Source organism: Octopus bimaculoides, chromosome 20 (assembly GCF_001194135.2).
Source record: "Octopus bimaculoides isolate UCB-OBI-ISO-001 chromosome 20, ASM119413v2, whole genome shotgun sequence".
Lineage (NCBI taxonomy): Eukaryota > Metazoa > Mollusca > Cephalopoda > Octopoda > Octopodidae > Octopus > Octopus bimaculoides.
In genome coordinates this window covers 1,880,429-1,892,531 of record NC_069000.1, presented here as the reverse complement: position 1 = coordinate 1,892,531, position 12,103 = coordinate 1,880,429, and the positions used below count along the sequence as shown (strand labels likewise).

Genomic DNA, 12,103 nt, shown 5'->3' with positions numbered 1-12,103 from the left:
TGTGTGTGTGTGTGTGTGTGTGTGTGTGTGTGTGTGTGTGTGTGTGTGTGTGTGTGTGTGTGTAACGTTAGCCATCATCTACGCTTGGTTTAAACAGAACAAAACGTTTATTGTAAGCACAAAAAGTAAACATATCTAAAAGCAGACACACCGCCGCTGTGGGACAACTGAAAACTTAGAGTAAACGTTAACAATGAAAATAATGGTTTTGTTTGTTTTGTTTTTTTGTTTGTTTTTCTCCATCGGGTTAATCTGACATATGGCAATAATACATTTCTTTGCTTCTAATTCCTTCAGACTGACGGTTGTAAACAGCATTACATTTTGACTCAGTTTATCAGTATTGCCAGGTTACTGCAATTCATGTTTTCTGTGTTATGTGGAACAGGTTAGAAATGATTGATAAACTATGGAATATGATTACATTGATGACGGTCTGCCTCGCTAATTCAAAGAAACAAACCAAAACATCAATAGATTCCATTCGAATAAGGAGTATAATCTCTAAATCAGTCATGCACCCTCTTTGGGTCCAAGTGGGAATCTTCCCACAGTTTCCAGTTCTTTCCGGTGTGCTGCATGCAAACAGTCAGTCATGCACCCTCTTTGGGTCCAAGTGGGAATCTTCCCACAGTTTCCAGTTCTTTCCGGTGTGCTGCAAACAATCAGCCAGGCACCAGTTTCCGGTCAATTCTTTGACAGTGTCAGAACATAAACGTATTTGACGATCTTTTGCTCCACACTTCCTGTCAGCGTGGCTTTGGGCAATGGGTCGTGACGCATCGTAAGTCCAAAATACGATCATTCCCTGAACTTCGCTTGCGACAACGAGCAACATAGCGACGGCATTAACAAATTCTTTCGTCAAAGCTGCCGAGAAAACACCAGAGCATGACTGGAAAGCGAGTAACAAGGGAGATACTACAAATTATGGGCAGTGTTAGGGAAATAAATAAATATTTAAGACCGAATCAGTCAAGTGACTTCTGTTTCACAAAGGATTCCACATAATCAGTAGTCCTGACACAATTTCGAATAATTTCAAATTGCCACACGCACTCAATTCTTTCTCGAGAACTTCAAAGAAAAACATCTCTTATCCCAGAGGCATTACAGACGACAACCTAGCATTTACTCATACCACATAGAATCATATTACTTCCAAATGCCGTGGCGTGGTAGAACTAACAAAGCCTGTCTTCGAATATGTAATCCATTTTACTTTCATCTCTATAATATTACTACTATGATCAACGATTGTAAACTTTTAACTATGGAATGAAATCGAAGACATATCCAGTTATATACGCACCATTTACTTTACTGATAAACATCTTAAACATTGTATATATCTATATATATATTTCAGCTTTGTGCTCCCATAGCATTATTTATGCTAAATTCGGAAAACAATTTGGTACCAATTGCAATACAATTGCAACAACAGAAGGGACCAGATAATCCTGTAAGTATTTCAATAAAAATTTTGTTTCACTAAAATTTCCTTTTTCTTTTCTTTTATCAGGTCATCCCATAAGTTCTATCCGATTTTACCTTTTTTTAAAGTTGAATGAAATTTAATAGTATTTTAGAATGTCTAATGGAATTAAAAATTATTTTTATGCATTTGTGTACATTTAAACTAATTAAATATTATTTTACAGAATAATAGAATTAAAATTTCTTTGATTGAAACCCTTTTATTCAGGTATTATTCAGGTCACGCTTGGAATCGAACTCGAAATCTTGGGGTTAGTAGCCCGCGCTCTTAACTACTACGCCATATGCCCAGTGACCTGAATAATAATAATAATAATAATAATAATAATAATAATAATAATAATAATAATAATAATAATAATAATAATAATAATAATAATAATGATGATGATGATGATGATGATGATAATAATAATAATAATAATAATAATAATAATAATAATAATAATAATAATAATAATAATAACATCGAAAATTAACCCAGGTTCGAAATTTCTCCAAGACACCTGATGAAGGCTGGAGGGTATATCAGCCGAAACGTTGTGTTAACAACAAACAAGATAAGGACAAATATCCGTCAAATGTAAATAATGTAAATAATGTAAACGGTTACGTGTCTATAATTTGATGATTATTTGAGGTTTAATATGGATATGAAGCTTCAAATTACTTTGTTTAATCACTGAAAATCCCGTGTGCCTGTGTTTAAAATGTTCTACATACATCCACATAATGTAGAGTAACGTGTTTACAATTTAACTTATTAATATCTATTGATTAGCCTGAGTAATGGCGTGTATGTGTGTGTGTGCTCGAATGTATGTAAATGTGTGTACGTGGCTTTTTGTAGCTGTCCATATAATTGACTAATGACGTATTGCAATTTTTCTTATCATTTAGGTCTTCCTTCCTACTGATGACTGGGGCGTTTGGACTCTTGCAAAAATGTGGTTTAATCTGGCTGATTCCAGTTACCATCAATCTGTTATGCACCTAGGTATTATTATCATTATCATTATTATTATTATCATAACGAGCTGGCAGAATCGTTAGCACACCGGATGAAATGCTGCTAAGCGCCTCGTCTGTTGCTACGTTCTGAGTCCATTTTGGAAGAATTGTGATGAGGTCTAATAAATAAAAGAATAAGAAAACCGGAAGATATCAAACTGAGCGATGTATAAAGTCTAGAATTCGAAATTTCTGTGAACTCGAAGATTAGAGATACATTATAATTTATTTCAAGAATACTCAGTATATATATATATATATATATGCACACATTCAATCATATAAAGATATATATATATTTATTTATTGTAGGTTTAACTCATTTACTGATGGAAGTGGTTGTTCTTGCACTGCACAGGAATATGTCTGTGTCACATCCAGTCTACAAGCTTTTGGCTCCTCACACTCTTTTCCTTTTGGCCATCAACAAGTAAGTTCCTTTTATTTATTTATTTTTTTCTTTTGTCTTTGAAATAGCAAGAGACAGCTTCTATAATTTTTAGTTTTGATTTCTTCAGCAACAAAAAGTGAGCCGTTCTTTTCAAGTATACATTTTAGATAAGGTTAACTCCTGTTGTACAGTGTATATTTTTTTATGAAAATGTAACTCCTGTTATGTAAGTGTGACTCCTGTAACTCAAGTATACGTTTAACGCCTGTTACGCGAGTGTATATTCATATACATAAGTTTAATAAAAGGTTTCTAAAAGCCTTTCAAGAGGTATGTAAATGTATAATAAAAACCAGATTGAGCATTGTCGCGGCAGAGGAGAACCGGAAATGGATACATTCGAAAGAATATGAAGTGCAGAAGGATATACACAGATACAAACACAAACTTTGTGTGTGTGTATATATATAACGCACGCACACACACACACATACTTACGCACATACACATACATACATATATCTATATCTATATCTTTATCTACATATATATATATATATATATATATATATAGAGAGAGAGAGAGAGAGAGAGAGAGAGAGAGAGAGAGAGAGAGAGAGAGAGAGAGTGGGGGTGAGAATTTACAAAAAAAATCAAAAGACGAAGACGGGTGTGTGAACAATAAACAGATGTATTACTTTAACGCTCGAGAAGTGAGAAAGTCTTTTACGTTTCGAGCCTACGCTCTTCGACAGAAAGGAACACAGAATTAAGCAGAGAGAGAAAACAAAAAAAAAGGTTTAGTGGTTAGCGATCTATCATGGCGAGTGCCGAGAATGGTAGAACGAGAGAAAGAGAGAGATAGAAATTTCGTGAAAGTATTTCAAGAGACACAGAACAAATATCTCGAAATGGATTCTGTTATGTCTAATTGTGGAGTGTACAACATCGATGAAGCCGTAGAGTGTCTACGGATTTCAAATTAGGAACATGTTAATAAAAATAACGAATGAGATGTGTAAACTACATCTGTTTATATGTGTCTATGTGTAAATACTTCTATTTATCCACAAAGCATTTTGAATTTGCTTAATCTGTTTATAGACTTGCATTTGAAAGACTTGCATCACCCGGAGGTTGGGTCGACAAAACAATGACAATAGAATCAGGTGGATTGGTTGAGCTGTTTCACAAAAGGTAAGATATCTTCAAGACATCGTCTGAATAATGCACTGTGCATCGATCTGAGCTCAAGTACAATTTACTGTACGTGAACTACTTTTTTGGTTTGTTAAATTATTTTGTAGATAGCCTACGCAAATGCAATATTCTACATATATATATATATATATATATACACACAATTTCAAAAATATCACAGAAACAGTTTTTGCTTTTAAATAATGGTAATATCTGTATTTTTCTTTTTTAAGCGTACAACGATGGGATTTTTATCGAGATGGAATTCCTGCTAATGATTTCGCAAACCGAAAAGTAAGTAATTTTCGTGTTGTTTATTTTGTTTCTTTAGACTCAGGTTAACCTTTATAGAGTGGGGAGGCCCACGGTATTCTTGCCGTAATTATTCATTCTAATGAGAAGAATCTAAAAGTCCATCGAATGCGTCCTTGTATGGTTTTTGTACCTCTCATCACATCGAGCTTTTGATGTTTTGGTGTTTAAATCAAAGCAACCCCTATCACGCAGATCTTTAATCAGACATGTTACAGTGATTGCCTTTTCCTATCCTTTATCCATGGTGTTTCATTTTCAAAACTAGAGCGCTACATCAAATAAGCTGTACTCATCAACTAATCCTATTTTTATGAACAAACGATGTATATCTGGAAGTAGTGGGTTGCTGCTTCTAGCAAGGCGAGCAACCATGGAGCTGTTCTGTATATGTTTGTATATGTTTGTAAATATTCATGCAATTTATACTGTAATTAATTATTTGGATCTCTACTGATAACGAATTTCTCACAACCAAATCTTACCTATGAACATAGCTTTAGATGTAGATTAAAACACCGCTTCCATTGCTATCGACCGGTTCTATTGGCACTGTTATTTTTTGTGATACGTTTCAATTTGCCCGCGTAAATATTACCCTTGGTCTCTGATTTCAGGTTGATGACCCGAATGTTTTACCCAAATACTACTTCAGAGATGATTCGCTTGCATTGTACAACTCAATATATAAGTATGTATCCAGCTATATAGATATCTACTATGGTAATTATATCGATTTGGTTATCTTTTTTATATATTATGTTACATTAAAGAGAAATGGGCAAGTGAGGAAGAATCAAAACCGTTCGACAAAACAGAATGATTGGAGATATTTAGTAATATTATGTCAGTGGAATTAAGTAGAGAGATAATATGCACAAACTCAAGCTATAAACACGCACACACTCGCCCACACATGTGTGTCAGTGATAATCTTATTGAATATGGCTGTGTCTTTGTTCGAGTCTATGTTCGTTATATCGTTATGGAGCAGACTGGCAGACTCGTCAGCACACCGGCCAAAATTCTTAACACCATTTCGTCCGTATTTATATTTGAGTTCAAATTCCGTTGACTTTACTTTTCATCCTTTCTACAGTTGATTTTTTGGTCTTTTTTGTTAATTATAATTTCAGTTAATGAAAACGATATTAGTGATGACTGGGAGATACAAGACTGGATAAAAAGTATGGCCGTATCACACGAAGATGGTGGCTTACAGGTATTTGATATTAATAATTATTGAAGACTGTTGTTGTTGTTCTTGTATTTTAGCCGATATCTTCTAGATTCCACAATCAATGGTTTTCATTTCATCTATGGTCCTCAGTCTTCCATTACCAAAACCAAGTGATTCAATCAACCCTCCCCTTAGGTCAGTTGTAGCATTAGAAATATTTCTGTAAAAGTGCTTCCTTGTCTGAGACACAACTGCACACAAAATCGTTGTACTTCCAGATCCTTCGCTGCTCACTTTGCGACTGATCGCCAAGCGCATTAAATATATATTCCTATAGCGTGTGTAAATAAAATTGGAGACTTATGTAGCATGATGTGACTATTATGAGACAGGACATAGTCATCCATGCGCAATACTTGCAGTAAAGAGATTGCAACGCCGACTGGATTGTTGCAATGTCTAAAAGTTTAATTAATTTACTGGATGCACTATGTAACACTCTCTCTGTCTCCTATCTATCAAGCTAGCTAGCTCGCTTGCTAGTTAGCTAGATAACTATATACATACATACGTACATACATACGTACATACATACATACATACGTACATACATACATACATACATACATACATACATACATACATACATACATACATATTTCTGTATGTCTCTATCTATCTCTGTCTTGTATATCTCCCACATTCCTCAGACTCCATAGATTTAAACGCTTTCAGCACTAACATCTAAACAGACATCTGATACACTTTTCCTCCATCTTCTCTTAATGTCTAAACAAATATCAAATGGTGGTCTTTATTTTAAACACCCAGGAGAACATAAAAACTTGGCAAAGCCTAAATACCGTCGTCGGCGAAAGTGTGTTACTAATCTTGCTGTATCGTGTTTTACTAGGAACAACTAGAAAAACTCACTTGGTTTAATTGTTTACTTGTTTCAGTCTCTGAACTGCGGCTATGCTGGAGCAGAGTGTCGTCGAACAAATCGACTGCAGTATTTGCTTTTAATCTGATGCCGCTTCTGTTGGTCTTTTTTTATGAACTGCTTGTTTACGAGGATCTAAACAAGCCAACACCGTTTATCAAATGAAGTGGGGACAAACACACACACACACACACACACACACAGAAGTTTCCTAAATCTGTTGGTTTCATACAAAGTAGTTGAATAAGAAATATTTTCTATTATCTTTCAAAGGGTTTACCAATGAAAGATGGTAATGGTCACGTGTCTTCAAAGGAAGAATTAAAATGGATTCTAGCCGTAACTATCTTCACCTGCAGCGTGACGCATGCCGCCGTCAATTTCCTGCAGTATGAAGAATATGGTTTCCCTGCAAACTACCCGTCGATGCTAAGGACACCGCTGTTAAAAGACAAAGTAAGTTTATTTTTTGGTTAAAGGAAATGTGTTATTACGTGTTAATGTATGCTAGTATCTTACATTGGAATACGTGTTAATGTATGCTAGTATCTTGTATTGGAATACGTGTTAATGTATGCTAGTATCTTGTATTGGAATACGTGATAATATATTGTAGCGTATAATAATATATGATAAAGTACTCTGTATAACAATTGACGATAATATATGAAATTAGAATATGTGAAACTATGAGATAATTTGATAATGTGATGTGATTAAGTAAGAAAGCGTGTAATGTGATTCGGCTTACATGCGTCGAGATCAGACCAAAAGCCTCAACGACTCTGGTGTCTTTACCCAGATGAATTCGTTTTCATTACCTATTTTTACCGGTTATTTATATTTTAATGTTTCACTATTTTACGTTTTAGGAACCTAAAACAGAGAAAGATATCATTGATGCTCTGCTTGAAAAAGAACAAATCCTTGATGTGTTATCAGTGACACATTTACTAAGTTCAAAAGGAACGAATTCTTTGGGATATTTTGAAACGCGCTACATCTATGATCCAAGAGCAGTCGGTTGTATTACAAAGTAAGTATTATAATACACCACGTCTACGCTGCAGTGATTGTCGTCATCACGTGCATTTGCTTACGATTGACCTATTTCCTTTCTTTTTCACTCATTCTATTTCACTCTTTCTATTTCTATTTTAGCTTCCAATCAGACCTGAAAAAAATTGGGGAAGAAATCAGAAAAAGAAATAAAACATTACATATACCTTACGAAGTCTTGGACCCTGTGAACGTTCCTAATGCCATCAGTATTTGAACATATACATACATATACATATATATATATATATATGTATATATGTGTGTGTGTGTGTGTGTGTGTGTGTGTGTGTGTGTGTGTGTGTGTGTGTGTGTGTGTGTGTGTGTGTGTGTATGTATGTATATATATAGTTATATGCATAACTTCTTTGTTAATAGCTCTGTTTCTCTAGTCAGTTAGTTGTTGGTATAATTTACCAATCTCTCAGTCAAAATTTGTCCAAGCGACACCATTTACTGAATATTTCTGATATGACATTTAAAAAGTCAACAAATTTATTGAGGTTCACAATTACCAGTTGCTTCTGCACTGTCCACAATCCCCAGCTATTTTCCTCGTTTCTGTCTCGTTTACATCTTCCATTTATTTTTCATTTTATGATATTGCGGTTTTCCCGATAAGAAGTTTACTTCTGCAGTTTGATTTGAATGGGTCAATTTGTTTTGAATATTGTATTAAACATATAAAAATGTTGTTTGAAATATAATAAAATATGTTTCATTATAAACTTATGTATTTTATAACAGAGTAGATTACTCTTCCATTAATATAACTGAAATTTCTGTGCAATTAAGCACAAATGCGAGCAACCAACTTTGTTAAGTCTTGCTAATAGTCAGATGTTGTGCTTATGTTATACAGCTGTGCATTATATAACAAAGAAATAAAACGTTATTTTTCTCTTACAGTACGCTTTGTGTTATTCGTTTTCAACACGTTTATTCTTTTATTCTTTTATTTGTTTGAGTCATTTGGCTGCGGCCATGCTGGAGCACTACCTTTAGTCGAACAAATCGATCCCAGGACTTATTCTTTGTAATCCTAGTACTTACTCTATCGGTCTCTTTTGCCGAACCGGTAAGTTACGGTGACATAGATACGCCACCATCGGTTGTCAAGCGATGGTGGGGGAACAAACACAGACACATAAACACAGACACACATGCATATATATATATATATATATATATATATATATATATATATATATATATATATATATACACGACGGGCTTCTTTCAGTTTCCGTCTACCAAATCCACTCACACGGTTTTGGTCGGCCTGAGACTATAGTAGAAGACACTTGCCCAAGGTGCCACGTAATGGGACTGAACTCGGAACTTATGTGGATGATAAGCAAGCTATTTACCACACAGTCACTCCTGTTGTTTAAAAAAGCTAGTCATATTGGTCTCAAAATTTGGCACAAGGCCAGCAAGTTCGGTGCAAGGCGTAAGTCCATTAGATTGACCCCAATACTCAACTGGTACTTATTTCAACGACCCCGAAAGAGTGATAGGCAATTTTGGCTCGGCAGCATTTGAACTCAGAACCTAAAGAATAGGAAGAAATGCCGCTTGGCACTTTGCCCGACCTGCTAACGATTCTGCCAGCTCGCCGCCTTACAAGCCAAAGGTGGACATCGGAGGGAAGCTTTTACCTCTTTTGTTCAGACATCCATGTCTTAACCCATTTACTGCGCAAAACTGAAAAAAATAATTTGTAACTTCTGTGGAATTCTCGATGAAAACAAGGTACCCTAGTGATAAATTCTGTGATTAAATCATTTTAAATTGTTATAGATTAGTTGGACGTCTTAAATAGCCTCGCAACTGAAAATGTTTATAATTTTCCCTCTTAAATCTCCGCAAAATTCTTTTCCCAAGAATACTTCTTCATTTCCTGGAATAAGAAAGTCCGTTTTTAACTTGATAACAACAGCGATTTAAAACTTTTTGGTAAAAATATGACGTCTGTTGGTCTAATAAATTTCTTCCGAACCAGGATCAGCGAATTGAGGATAGAGTTATCTCCCATGCAAATTGAGGATAGAGTTACCTCCCTTGTTTTCAATTAGAAGTTACATAATTTATTCCCTTGATTGTATTGTGAGTTATTTCCCTTGAAACTTTTTCTGAATATGATTTTATTCGGTTTTTATTTTTGAAGTCAATTACTTCGCAAAATGTTTTTACAAAATATCGATAAAATAAAAGACATAATTAAATATTACATATCGCCTAGACGAGCGATAGTCTAGACTATCTTTGTTATTCGGATAAAATTAATGAACAATTTACAGGCGTGGTTGTGTGGTAAAAAGCTTCCTTCGCAATCACGTTTTACTTTTTACATTTTAGATTTTGTTTTCGTTTTCCGTTTTCTGTTTCTTTTTGTCTTTTAACCATACCACTTTGTCATGTGGGAGGGGTGTATCATTTTCCCTACAACACAGTATTATTATTTATTGTTTTCAACGAACATTTGAAATACGTAAGTCAAGACGCACAGAGACGTAAAAACAAAAACAGTTTTATTTGATAATAATACACAGATGTGTAATATGACTACAAGAGCTTACTATATATATTCTTTTATTCTTTTATACGTTTCAGCCCTAAGCATGTGGTCATGCAGGTGCATCGACAACGTAATTATCTTCTCAATGTCCAGCCTTACGTGACTGGCTTTGGTGAAGGACCGAGTTCGATACAGCTGCCCTCTTTTGAGTTTCTTGCTGTGAAATAGATTCATCGGGGTCCTTGGATACCAGGCGATCAAGTTGTTCCTTTAAAACATCAAACCTTACTCCAGATGTCTTGGCAAGGCGTAAAATAGTTTGAGGCCCTTGAACCCCAAGATATATATATATATATATATATATATATATATATATATAAAGCACGTAAAAAGGAAAGGTAGAAACAGAAGATAACCAGTTCGCTAACTTCCACGGTGTAACAAGTATATATATATATATAAAATAGTAAATCCAAAAAGTGAAGAATACCCAAAAAAAACACACAAAACACCAACAAGGCGAGGACGTGGTACATGTAAAGTATTAGCAGACGCTCAGGGAAGGAAGGAAAAGTGGTTTTACGTTTCGAGCAAAGCTCTTCTTCAGAAATAGAGTGAAGTCCAATAGAAAAGGAAGACGGTGAAGACAGAGTGGAGGAAAAGGGAGAGGTGGGAGGATGGTGAAGATACGACAGGGGTGGTGGCGGCGGTATACCCACGTTACAGAGCGGTGCATGCAGTGAAATGAACCGGAGATTAGAGCGGATGCGTGGGTCGGTGTTTGGGTGAGTACACTCGGTCGCGATAGGCGAGTGGAAGGTGGAGTAGGGAATACAGATATGTCGGTTTCCATACTTGAAATCCTTTGTATCATTCATAGCAGACAACAACAAGGACAGTTCTAAAGTAATACTTGGATTCCTACATCGATAAATTAAGTATCAGTTGCATACTGGGGTCGAGCTAATCGACTGACTCCCTCCCCAAAAATGTCGGGCCTTGTGCCAAGAGTAGAAAAGAATACTTGGATTATTCAATTGGCAAAGACCTAAAAGAAATATCAGCCAAAAGATCGAAGCACCTCATTAGATCTCCGGGAAAATTCTTCAAGAGAGTAACACCAAACCATTAAAAGTGGCGCTAGAAAAACTGTAAGTGAAGAAACGTAAAAGACATATCGGTAGATTCTATAATTCTCTTATCGTTTCCAGGCAGATTCTGTAGCCATACTGGAGCATGGCAATATTGAATAATAAAATTAAAGCAAGCGTAGATATAAATGCATGAAATAAACAAATATATTTCGATTGTGCCATCGTAAGTTCGGAAAAAAACCGTAAAAACCATAAATAATGAAAATGTTGCAATTTCTTTAACATTAATATATTATATAATCTGCAAGTTATACCTCCTAGCTGGGGGTTGTATATATGAGCAATATTGTATGTGCCAGGGTTTCTCTCTCTCTCTCTCTCTCGCTCTATTCAAATACTGATAGAATTAGGAATATTGGCAGGATGCAAGACATCGTAAGGGCTATCTAAGGTCCTATTTCTTTTTCTGATTTCGTCACCAATTCTTTTCAAGTCTGATTGGAAACTAGAATAGAAAAAGAGAGAACGAAAAGAAAAAAGAAATAAGAAAAATATAAACAAATAGATGTTTTTTGTATATAATATACATGTTATTATAATGGATGAAGGGATGATTATTGAATGGTTATTATTTTGATATTATGATATTTTTTTAATAATTTTTCTATCTTTATATAATAAGTATTTCATATTAATTCATTTGGTACTTATTGTTGGTTGAGATATATATCTAATTATTGTTCTACTTACGATCTGACGAGTAGCTATATTTTTTAATAGAATTTATTTTCGATAATTTCAATTGATTTTAATCGATTTAAATTTCTTTTCTATTTGAAAATTGGTTATGAAACACGTGTAATCTTTTTATTATATTTATCTTATGATATTT

General features: G+C 34.7%; 2 protein-coding genes across 2 annotated transcripts in view; one reads left to right on the top strand and one right to left on the bottom strand.

Annotated features, from left to right (window-relative positions):
* The window catches only part of LOC106873090 (polyunsaturated fatty acid 5-lipoxygenase), a 19,572-nt gene extending 11,068 nt beyond the window's left edge, over positions 1 to 8,504 (top strand). Inside the window, exons 8-17 of the mRNA XM_052975187.1 lie at positions 1,370 to 1,465; positions 2,401 to 2,497; positions 2,824 to 2,941; positions 4,007 to 4,099; positions 4,336 to 4,396; positions 5,032 to 5,137; positions 5,551 to 5,636; positions 6,811 to 6,993; positions 7,410 to 7,573; positions 7,699 to 8,504. Coding sequence (XP_052831147.1) covers positions 1,370 to 1,465; positions 2,401 to 2,497; positions 2,824 to 2,941; positions 4,007 to 4,099; positions 4,336 to 4,396; positions 5,032 to 5,137; positions 5,551 to 5,636; positions 6,811 to 6,993; positions 7,410 to 7,573; positions 7,699 to 7,813 — 1,119 coding nt within the window. The 3' untranslated portion in view covers positions 7,814 to 8,504. The remainder of the gene's footprint in view (positions 1 to 1,369; positions 1,466 to 2,400; positions 2,498 to 2,823; positions 2,942 to 4,006; positions 4,100 to 4,335; positions 4,397 to 5,031; positions 5,138 to 5,550; positions 5,637 to 6,810; positions 6,994 to 7,409; positions 7,574 to 7,698) is intronic.
* A 1,603-nt stretch (positions 8,505 to 10,107) lies between these two features.
* The window catches only part of LOC106873091 (polyunsaturated fatty acid 5-lipoxygenase), a 14,407-nt gene continuing 12,411 nt past the window's right edge, over positions 10,108 to 12,103 (bottom strand). The window contains exon 15 of the mRNA XM_014920315.2: positions 10,108 to 11,716. Within this exon, the coding sequence (XP_014775801.1) occupies positions 11,602 to 11,716 (115 nt within the window). The 3' untranslated portion in view covers positions 10,108 to 11,601. The remainder of the gene's footprint in view (positions 11,717 to 12,103) is intronic.